At 42.9% G+C, this 11,520-nt stretch overlaps 1 protein-coding gene across 2 annotated transcripts in view; it reads right to left on the bottom strand.

The window, feature by feature from the left end:
• Positions 1–11,520, bottom strand: part of PDLIM5 (PDZ and LIM domain 5) — a 149,905-nt gene that overhangs the window by 92,410 nt on the left and 45,975 nt on the right. For both annotated transcript variants that reach the window (XM_018554498.1, XM_018554499.1), the window contains exon 3: positions 2,888–3,039. In XM_018554498.1, the coding sequence (XP_018410000.1) occupies positions 2,888–3,039 (152 nt within the window). The remainder of the gene's footprint in view (positions 1–2,887; positions 3,040–11,520) is intronic.

Raw genomic sequence — 11,520 nt, 5'->3', positions numbered from 1 at the left:
GGGGGGTCAGTAATCTTGAAGGAACAAAAAACCTCTGCCTCCCTTATTGAAAAGAAACACTATGGGGTAAATACAAAGCTTCACAGCAAGCATTATTTGCATTAATGTGTGATATTTTCATCATCTGTATCCAGGCTCAGGCTGATGGGTGTTTTCCTGTGTTTGATGTGTGTTCTATATGCAGGTCATCAAGATCCCATTGACTTCAATTGAGCAGTACACATGGCAGTTCAGATGCTGCATTTGACCTTTAGAGATGTCCCATTACTATGTGTTTGATCTGCAGGTCAATCAGGTCAAAGGCAGTCTTTTCTTGTCAAATACTGTGTTTTCCATTGGAAGGCATGCATTTGCAATCGAATAGTATATGTAGAGTTTAAAAAGAATGCATGAGCCCCTCAAATATTGCTATCCCTAATCCACAAAATTAATATCTTCAAATTATTAATGCAAATTCCACATGCAATATTTTAGAAAATAATGCAGGGTTATTAATTCTCCTTAAAGGGACTGTCACTATGCCCAATCAGGGTCTCTTTAAACTCCCTCCATCCAGCTTTCCTTATCTTCAGATCACTCCTCGCTTCTCCTTCCATGGTGGCAACTGCAAAACACCAGGTGCTTCCAGGTATGAGGGAGCATGTGACCTCCCCCCATATGTACTGCTCGGGCCTAGAAGCCTATTACTAGGCCTAAACCCGGTCACAAGTAGTCGGAGGAGACATTATTGCTTCTTGTAAGCTCCGACACCAGGTGTTTTGCTGCAATAGAGAAGCATCAGGAAAGCGAAGTAAAAGGTGAATAACTGGGTTTGAGTGTGGGCTTTAAAGTGATCCAGTCACATTTGCAATTCAGGCCAAAAAGTGACAGGGTCTCTGTAAAATAACTCAATGTATTTGTCAGGCATAAGTCTGAGGTTCTATGAACGGTCAACTAAGGAGAGCAGGAAAAGAAATGTAGATTAATTGATTCATGAGAAATATAGCTGTTTTTTGTTAAATATCCATTTCATGTGGAAAAATACAATTCCACCCCTATGAGATATTTAGGATTGCCATGTAAATAAAATGACATATACTTCTTGATGTATTGACTCTTATGTAAAGTTCAGAGTGGAAGGAAATGTGTGGCTTATTACAGTGGCGTAACAACCGGGGGGGGCAGCAGGGGCGCGGGCCCCGGGCGAAAAGTGAAGGGGGGGGGTAGCTGTGGAATACCTGTAAAGCATTTAAATTAAAGTAAGCTGCATAACAGAGCCAGGTTACACCGATTGATAGTTTACTCGTAGCCCAGAAAAAAAAAAAGAAGTAAAAAGGAAACTGAACAGATCACACAATCCACTGTCAACACTGCAGTAAAAAGTCCACTGTAAAAAGGAAAGGAAATAATTACCACCAAACCAAGCTGGATGTAGGAAAGGAAAACATGTGCGGAGCAGCCCCTTACTATGATAGGAATTCCATGTTGTGGTAGAAGAGATTTTCACTGAAGAATTTATTACGGATGCTCAGCAGAATCAGATGGCTCCAGTTTATCACAGATTGCAAATAAATGTTCTGGCGCAACCACTTCCATTTATAATATATAGAAGTAAAAATGAATAAGTCAACTCTAACTAGGGCCAAGGACCAAATCACTTGATTTTTACTTTACAATAACACAGGGCATCCGTTTCTCAGACGATGCTTACCCTGTGGTGATCCGACATATTTGCAAGCTCTATAAATAACATTTAATATAACAGACTAGTCTATGAGGAAATTCTGGTGGAATGTATTTTTAAAGTCTCGATTATTGAAGGAAAAAAAATAAATAAATAAAGTTTCACTTGAGAACGTGCGCTTTCAGTAAAAAATGTACCCGACATGATCTCTGGCACCACCTGCTCCCTCTGGCAGCAAGAAACGTTTATGGCACTCACATTAATATTCACCTTGCTCATTTTGGATTTGTGGGACCAAAAGCTGTGTAGATGCCATACAGAGACAGCAGTAGGGTGAGCAAGGTAGAACACTTAGAGCTTTGAGACACAAAGAGTAATAGTTCCGGTCACTTCATTAAAATGGGAGGCTGTGATCATTCAGAAGCACGGGATTTCACAGACACACATGGAATATACACTGAGTGGCCAGATTATTCTGACCACCCCATCAGTACTTCGTTGGGCCACGAGATAACTCCACGAGATGACTTTGTTGGGCCGCCTCGTGACTCCACGAGATGTTGAAAGGTGATGCAAGGAATCTGACACTGCACTGTTGCCCTTCTGTTGTCTTGTACCAGTCTTGCCACTCTCCGTTCTGCCCTAACATTGACTAGTCGCTGACGGCCACAATTCGCACATTCAGACCCAGATTTTCGGCTGACAGTCCAGTCTTTAAACACTTTAACAACAGCTGCTCTTGAACATTTAACAAATTCTGCTGTTTTGCTGATACTCGCTCCATGGCTCCGAGCGCCAACAATCATCCCACGTTCAAAGGTTGTTAAATCGCGTTGTTTACCCATATCTTCAGAAAAAAATCACTTCTACTGTCGTGGTAAACAACCTGCTTCCCTATTTATAATGCTCTGGCCCTCTAGCAACTTCAGCGCAAAATTATAGCTAATTATAGCTAATTTGCCTACAAACGTCAGGTGGTCATAATAATCTGGCCACTCAGTGTATAAAGTATGTACACAACACAAGTATCCAAGAAGAATGCCAGCTGGAGGCTATGTTATGCTCTTCTTGGTGTACTCTAGTCAAACACACACACTTTTTTTTGTTTACAATATATTCTGCTAACAGATATTTGTAAGTTCTTCTAGACAAGGCCTAAACTTTAAAATTTGCTGCTCATTTTATAATGGCGTGAACGTGAAATACTGACAGTTAAACACTTACTTTTGCAAAGTCAAACTCAATGATCCAGTGCATGCTTTAATCTTGTTTTGTGCCTCTAAATGAGTCATTCCATCTGTTCTTATGCCATCAATGGTAAGAACAACATCACCGATCCCGATATACGCTTTAGCAGCCTTCCCTCCATCGTTAAGCTATTTAGAAGACAGAGAAAAAATAAAATAAGGGTCATCATGGCAACAAAGGAAAATTATAAATCTCCAAACTATTAAGTCCCCAGTCCTTTTCTTGACAATGCAGTGGGGGGAATTGATCAAAACTGGAGCAGACAAAATCTAGAGCAGCAGTGCATGGCCACCAATCAGCCTCCCTTCAGTTTGTTCAGTAAAAGGTGCCCATACACCTTACAATTATCTGCAGATTTTCTGTGGTCAGATGGAAAAAGTGCAACATATTGGCCCAGGTGGAGATTCCTCCATCCACACAGTTAAGGTGCCCATACACTGCACGATTCTTGTACAAGAATCGCGGGAAATCCCGCGATCGTACGAGAATCGTGCAGTGTATGGAAGGCGTGCGGCTGTTTCTAATGTACGGTCGCACGACTTGGTATTTCGAGCATGTTGGAAAACCAGCAGAGAATCGTACGATTTTCGGCTGGTTTTTAGCATGATTGAGAGATAACTGCCGAACGGGCCGGTGTTTGCACACGCACACTGCCCGTTCAGCATTGCAGTCATCGGAAGCCCGCCTCTCAGGGGGGCTGGCTTGCGATGATCGCAAGTACGATCTGCCTGGCCAAGTACTTTTTTAAGTACTTTACAACCCTCACAAGACAAAGGTCTTGCGAGGGTTGTAAAGTATATGGGCACCTTTAAGTGTAGATGGAGGAATCTGTTGCACTTTTTCCATCTGACCACAGAAAATCTGCAGATAATTGTAAGGTGTATGGCCAGCTTTAGAATAAAATGTAAAGCTTTTGGGTTCTTGTTATAGAACACAAAAAGAAGCATGAAAAGTCGGTGGAGCTTTTCACATCCAGTATATGCAAACATTTTCTATACAGACCATTAATTAGCACACTCCTATTTCTGCTCGTCATAATTACATTTCTATTGTCTGCTAAAGGAATGGCAAAACATAAACTTTGATACAGTAAAAGGAGAGTACACCCAATGCAAAAGCAATAAATATGTAAATCATTACCACCCTTCTTGAGTTGGTTAGTGAATCCATTTAAGGTCCACCAAGTTTCCTTTCCATTATGTACATCCGTGGCAAGTAAAACCTGAAAGTAATTACCGTATTTTGCGATCCATAAGACGCACCGGACCATAGGACGCAGGGAGGTCAGGCGCGCCTTATGGAGCACTCGACAGACCGCAGCTTCCGTCACAGCTTCTATGATAGAAGCTGTGACAGAAGCTGCAGTTAGTGACCGCTGAGACAGGTGGCGCTGTGATTACAGCGCCACGGTCTCAGTGATCACACAGAGCAGACGAAGAATTTCCGTTCTTCGTCTGCTCTATGGTGATCTCGATCGTCGCCGCTGCTCGGTTTTAATACGAGTGATCTCATTAGATCACTCGTATTGAACGAGCAGTGGCTCCTGCTGCTGAACTTGATCGCCGCCGCCGCTGCTCGGCTTTAATACGAGTGATCTCATTAGATCACTCTTATTAAACAAGCAGTGGCTCCTACTACTCGCCCGGCGCCCGAAACTGCATGTCTCAGGCGTCGGGATTCGCTGCATAAGACGCAGGCACTTTTTCCCCCTCCTTTTGGGGGGAAAAAAGTGCGTCTTATGGAACGAAAAATACGGTATCTTTACACGCACATAGTGCAGTCAAGTTTAAAAAACCGCCACTATATGTTTGTTTGTTATGGGTTCCTATTCAAGCAACATACCTAAAAATCATGTTTTACCATTTCCTACATTTTTAGCGGTTTCTTTGGAGCAAGGTTATACACAGGAACTAAAAGGCAGCTTCTAGTGGTTAGAATAGATGCCTGTTAAGATAAGGAGGACAGATTAAATTACTACTTTCAAGAGGACTCTGGTTTATATTCCAAGCACCTCCACCACCACCAAGTGCTGAACATTGGTTTAGCGGTCAGAAAATAAAAGGATATTATTATTTATGTACATATTCTATAACCGTAATACAAATTGTAAACTGTGGCATTTTGTTTTGCAGAATTATAACCCTCAAATGTTTTCTCACTTTTTAGTTGAGACTCTTTGGGAATTTTAGCCTCAAACTGCATTAGGCATACAGGGTTAATATAAACGCATTGGCCTGGATGACCAGAAGTTGAAAAGGCAATGAATCCAATCACAGATGGGGGGTGGAGAAAGGGAGAGATCTGTGAATAGCAATGGCACAGAACCAGGGTTAAGACCCCGTTCACATTGAGCGATTTATCGCGCGGTAATTCCCGCGATATCGCGGCAAATTACCGCGCGATATCGCGCTCCAGTGCAATCCAATGGGGCAAAGGGTCCTGCTGTCGTGGGTCGTGTGTCGCTACAGCAGGACCCTTTTTGAAGCGGATTTAGCCGCGATTCAAGCGCCAAATCTCACGATGTCACGCAATATGCAAATCGCGCAACAAACGCGCGATTTGCATATCGCGCAGTGGGAACGGGGCATAATGATACAGTACTAGTTACCGTATTTTGCGGTCCATAAGACGCACCGGACCATAGGACGCAGGGAGGTCCGGCGCGCCTTATGGAGCACTCGAGACTGTAGCTTCTGACACAGCTTCTATGACAGAAGCTGTGACAGAAGCTGCAGTTAGTGACCGCTGAGACAGGTGGTGCTGTGATTACAGCGCCACGGTCTCAGTGATGACACAGAGCAGGCGAAGAACGTCCATTCTTCGTCTGCTCTATGGTTATCTCGATCGCCGCCGCTGCTCGGTTTTAATACGAGTGATCTCATTAGATCACTCGTATTAAACGAGCACTGGCTCCTACTACTCGCCCGACACCCGAAACTGCATGTCTTGGGCGTCGGGATTCGCTCCATAAGACGCAGGCACTTTTTCCCCCTCCTTTTGGGGGGAAAAAAGTGCGTCTTATGGAGCGAAAAATACGGTATCTTTACACGCACATAGTGCAGTCAAGTTTAAAAAACCGCCACTATATGTTTGTTTGTTATGGGTTCCTATTCAAGCAACATACCTAAAAATCATGTTTTACCATTTCCTACATTTTTAGCGGTTTCTTTGGAGCAAGGTTATACACAGGAACTAAAAGGCAGCTTCTAGTGGTTAGAATAGATGCCTGTTAAGATAAGGAGGACAGATTAAAAAAATAAAAAATATGGACTGAAAAAGGGTAATTCCACTCTTCCGGCCAAATTTGGCAAACTTGAATTACCCGCACCACCGATCTGCTCCCTCTCAGAACCCAAACCATTACCCGTGAATGAAAGCCACTTCCCCCTCCACGGCTCCCGATGTACGGTCCGTACACAACATCGCAGTCTTGTGCTAGCCATTTCAAATTGCCCATGCAACTGGAGAGCCGTGACGTGACCATGCTGGCCAATGAGAAGTGCTGCTTGCCAAGAAGCGCTTCTCATTGGTCAGCGCGGTCCAATGTGAGTGTTTGCCGTTTGAGAGCATAATTTTAAACACCTAGCGCAGGGCTGCGATGCTGTGTATGGGGGACTTGTACAGGGATTAAAAAAAACGTACGATCTGCCTATCTTGGACAGGCAGATCGCACTCTCGATCATCGCAAGCCCGCCCCCCTGAGGAGCGGGCTTCCGATGACCGCAATGCTGAACGGGCAGTGTGCGCGTGCGCACACCGGCCCTCTCGGCATTTGTCTTCTGAGCACCGTTCTAACCAGCCGAGAATCGTACGATTCCCGGCTGGTTTTCGAACATGCTGGTTCGACAGAAGACGTGCGACCGTACAGTAGAAACGGTCGCACGTCTCCGTTCACACTGCTCGATTATCGTACGAAAAACCGATCGCGTACGATAATCGTGCAGTGTATGGGCACCTTTAAGGATGTAGCTGTGGATTCCTGCGGCAAGAACCTAGAGATTCTTGTGACAAGCATCCCAGGTGTGTCCAACAGCTCCTCATTTGTCAGTGGCCGTCCACATGTAATTGTACATGAAACATTTACCTGTGGTTCGGGATAGATTCTTTGGACAATCATCTATCCCAAACTGTAGAAATGAAATGGTCAGTGAGAGCCAAAAAAAGGAGTCTACCCTTGAAGGGAGAGTAAATCAAATGCGCCTTGGTGTTATTACAAGCTTCCGAGGAACATAGCCAGACTGCTCTATGCATGTGAACAGACATTAGGCCTATGTGAGAAATAAGCTTGGTGGCTTGTGAAGACCCTCACAGCTAAAATGTCAAGTATTACACAATCTTCCCAGAAGTTCCAGGGTATGTGGGTCTATTCTTGAGAATGAGAGGTCTTTTTTATATGAGTTAATCCATTCTGACATAAGCACAAAATAGGACGAAGAGTAATACTAGACAAGTCAAATGTATATCTCAAGACAGAGTCTAAGTGAAAATGAGTAAAATCCTTTAAAGTGACATTAAACCCTGAGATTTTTTAACATAAAACAATACTGTAATGTGCGCCTTACTGTAATCCATGGTTGTTTCCCTTCTCTTTGCTGCTCTTCCTTTTAAATCTGTATCTGTTCTCATGCTCTGCAGAACTTCTGTTTTGCAGCAGACTGCCTTGTCTCAGGAATGGATACACGGTGTCTGTGTGTACGTTTGTATAGGTTTGTAACCTGAGCCAGCACTACAGGAAGAGGCCCTGAGCTGAAAAGAGAAGAAGTTCTCCCCAAGCATGAGAAGACATGAGGATTTAAAAGGAAGAGCAGCAAAGAGAAGGGAAACTACCATGGATTACAGTAAGGCGCACATTACAGTATTGGTTTATGTAAAAAAATCTGAGGCTTTAATGTCACTTTAAGATTAAAACATCAAGACCTTCCATTACATAAGAGTGTAATAGTTTGGTCTCTAAAACCTGATGCAGAAGGTTTTAGTGCAGAGTAGAAAACACAGCGTCAAGTCAAAGGATCAATAGCTTCTGGAAAAACAGAACTATAGGGGACTGAGGCATGAGGGCTTAAGATGGGTATATGGGGGTTGCTTAATGCTGGGCACACACCTTACAACCATCGCAAGACTTTGTCTTGCGATGGTTGTAAGGTACTGAAAAAACGTACGATCTGCCCATCTTGGACAGGCAGATCGTACTTGCGGGCTTCCGATGACCGCAATGCAGAACGGGCAGTGTGCGCTTGCGCACACCAGCCCGTCCGGCTTTTATCTTACGAACATGCTACACACCCGCCGAACATCGTACGATGCTGGGCGGGTTTTCAAACATGTTCGTAAGTTAAAAGTTGTGCGACCTTACAGTAGTAGAGGTCGCACGGCTTCCACACAGCTTACAATAATCGTATGATCGCGGGATTTCCCACGATTATCGTAAGGTGTGTGGGCGCCCTAACAGTTTATTTTGCCAGTATCCAAACCTCCTATAGGCAGCAGTATGACCCACACAGACTATTCTACAATCCTGTGTCTTACTGGATGATATTTTTCTCCAACATGCATGCAAGCAATTTCAAGTGTAAAAAACATACTGGTGAGGTTTCAAGCAGTTAAAAAAAAAAGAAAAGATATTTGAATAATTCACAAAGATGCAAGTTGTTATAAAGTTTATAAACAATGCAATGTCTTTATGCAAATTAAAAAGCAGACCTAGTGAGGAATCAACCTGCATAATAAGTAAATGAAGGTGTGAAAGTTATGCAGTCTGTCCCAGTTTTTTATTTATTCTATGTTTTCTGTTTTTTCTTTTTATCTCTAAACAATTTACTATTTTGTTGTATAGAACACTATGGGCTCAGTTCACAAGGATTATCGCATATGTTCTCTCTCCTTAAAACAACACTAGCGTTTGACTGATTTTACCTTAAGTCAGTCAAAAGCTAGTGTTCTTTTAAAGGGAAAGTCAGTCAAAAGCTAGTGCTCTTTTAAAGGAGAGGGAACCTATGCGATAATCCTTGTGAACTGAGCCCACAGTGTTCTATACAAAATAGTGAAACATTGTTTAAAAGGCTTTTTAAAGCTTTTATTTATTCTATGTTTTCTTTATAAAAATAAATAAATTGCTTTTGAGTTTCCCCAACTTTTACCAGAACACAAAATTTAACCCTTACCCAACCTCCAGCGCGCACGCGCACACACACACACACACACACACACACACACACACACACACACCATAAAACAAGGCAAATCGCATCACATCTGGCTGCCTCACATACTTTGAATCCCATACCCTCTTCCTTTACAAAGGATCACTAACCTGTTCATCTACAATCCTGTAAAGGAAACAAAAACTGAGAAAATATAAAGCCTGCCATCGCTGACTTGTTCTGAAAAATGCTAGTTTTTTGCAGAATTAGAGGCTTTGATGATTATTATTTTTCTGTCACTCGACTTCAGTTTCGATTTCCAGGTGAACAACTCAGAAAGCACTGGAACCTAGGCCACTCAGCCAACCAATATTTTCAGAACTAATTTATAAGCGACATTAAAAGTCAAATTTTCACCCCCCCACTCCCAGTGCCGGTCTCTGACCTAGCGCTGACTGTTGCATCTCCTGTGTCCCACGATGTCTGTGTGGGCGCGCGCTGCCTGCACCGACTTACCCTACGACTGTTGTAAGTAAAAATACATTATTTTTAAAGGAATATAAATGAAATGGTGCTTATATCTGCTTCACTTTTAGGAGAAAAATATATGGCTGCATTGCATATGCAGACTTTAGATGCATTTTCATTTCGACACAGCATGATAGGTCTAGTAATAAACCCTGGGGTCTTGAATAGGTTAACCAAAAGATTTAAGGGCACAGACATGTGAAATTCTGTTTACTTACACAGTAACAGTATCTGTTCAGAGAAGGTCTCACTTTGCATGCTAACATTACAGACTGTAAATATCACTTTAATCACAGGACCCACTCTAGGCTCCTCTGGGAAGAGGCTGTGCAGGGATTGATATTTTTAAACTTCCCTATTGCAGTGCAATGACATACTGCTTTAAGGTATTGAAAAAATGACACAGTACAAGTCAAATGTCAAATGGATATCTTGCTTAAGCAAACAAGTATGGATCAGGAAACTTAATACACAGGGACATCACTTCTAAATGTGAACTCTAAAGCATCTCAGTACAATACTATCATTTTCAGGAACACATTTTAACCAAGTTTTCTACTGCACTCAAGATTTCTTTGTGCAAACTCTTAATCAGGTCTATACTTTACAAACGATTGCAATAAAACTTGGTAGCCCCAAGTACAAAAGTGTATGAGCAACTGACAAGTTATAATATTCTACAATCTATTATCATATGTGTTGTTTAAAAGGCGGTCATAAATACAGGAGAGTGGTGGGCAGTGTAGGCAACACCTGGCCACCCTCCAGCACCTCAGACATCAGAATGCTCTATAAACAAGGTTGCCTCTGGAACAGTGATCACAACAGGAATTCTTACCTGTCCAGTTGATGTTTCTTTAACCGCTTGAAGACCAGGTGTTTAGACCCCCTTCCTGGCCAGGCCATTTTTCAGTATTCAGCGCTGCAGTACTTTGACATTTATTCCGTTATGCAACGTTTTACTGAAATGAATTTTATTCTTTTGGTGGTATTTAATCACCACTGGGGGTTTTATTTTTTACTATAATTAGAAAAAATTACTGAAAATTTTGAAAAAAACAAGTTTTTTTTACATTGTTATAAAACAACTAATATTACCCAGTTTTGTGGTAAAAATATAAAAGATCGGGTCACGTCGGGTAAATAGACACCAAACATGTCAAGCTTAAAAATTTGTGCACCCGTTAAATCGCAAAAAAATAGCATACCCAAAATTGGCCATAGGCGACGCTTTAAAAGCTTTTACCGCTCATCAGTTTAGTGTTATCAGTGATTGATGGTACTAAAATTATTGCTCTCATTCCGACGTTCGTGGCGATATGTAACATGTGCGGCGTAATGGGCGCAATCGTCATTTTCGCAGGTATGCGCACCTGACGCATGTTTAAATGCGTGTATGTAGGGGTGGCAACTTTAAAAAAAATTTGGGGGAAACTGTACATTTTTTTCCTTTTTTTTCTCACAACTTTATTGCCATCACAGAGGGGGCTGAGAAACGCCTCTATGGGATAGCAAAATATGTGACAGGTCCTCTTTATGGAGACATCAGGGGTCTCCAAGACCCCTAATGTCACCTAGGACCCCCCTGTAGAAGCTGATGAAGCAGAGATCTCCTTCATCAGCTTCTCTCCAGCATCTGAAGCTGGAGAGTGACACGAGAATGCGGAAGTGATGTAATATACAACACTTCCGCATTCTGACAGCGGAGAGGGGACCGGAGGGAGCTCGTGTACCGACCTCCCTCTGATCCCCTGTGACACAGACAGTATGCTGGTCCCGGGCTCACACCGGAGCCTGGGACCAGCTTGACAGCGGGAGGGGGGGAAGGGGTGGATCCGCGGAGGGGGGCGCACGTCTCGGGGCCTCATACAAGCGATCCACCATCTCTATAGCCGGCGGATCGCTTGTATATTAACGGGCATCGCTGCCTGTTTTCAAATA

The sequence above is a fragment of the Nanorana parkeri genome, unplaced genomic scaffold (assembly GCF_000935625.1).
Source record: "Nanorana parkeri isolate BGI_ZX_2015 unplaced genomic scaffold, ASM93562v1 scaffold162, whole genome shotgun sequence".
Classification (NCBI taxonomy): Eukaryota; Metazoa; Chordata; class Amphibia; order Anura; family Dicroglossidae; genus Nanorana; species Nanorana parkeri.
Note: the sequence above shows the minus strand (reverse complement) of the source record. Positions and strands in the feature narration are given on the sequence as shown.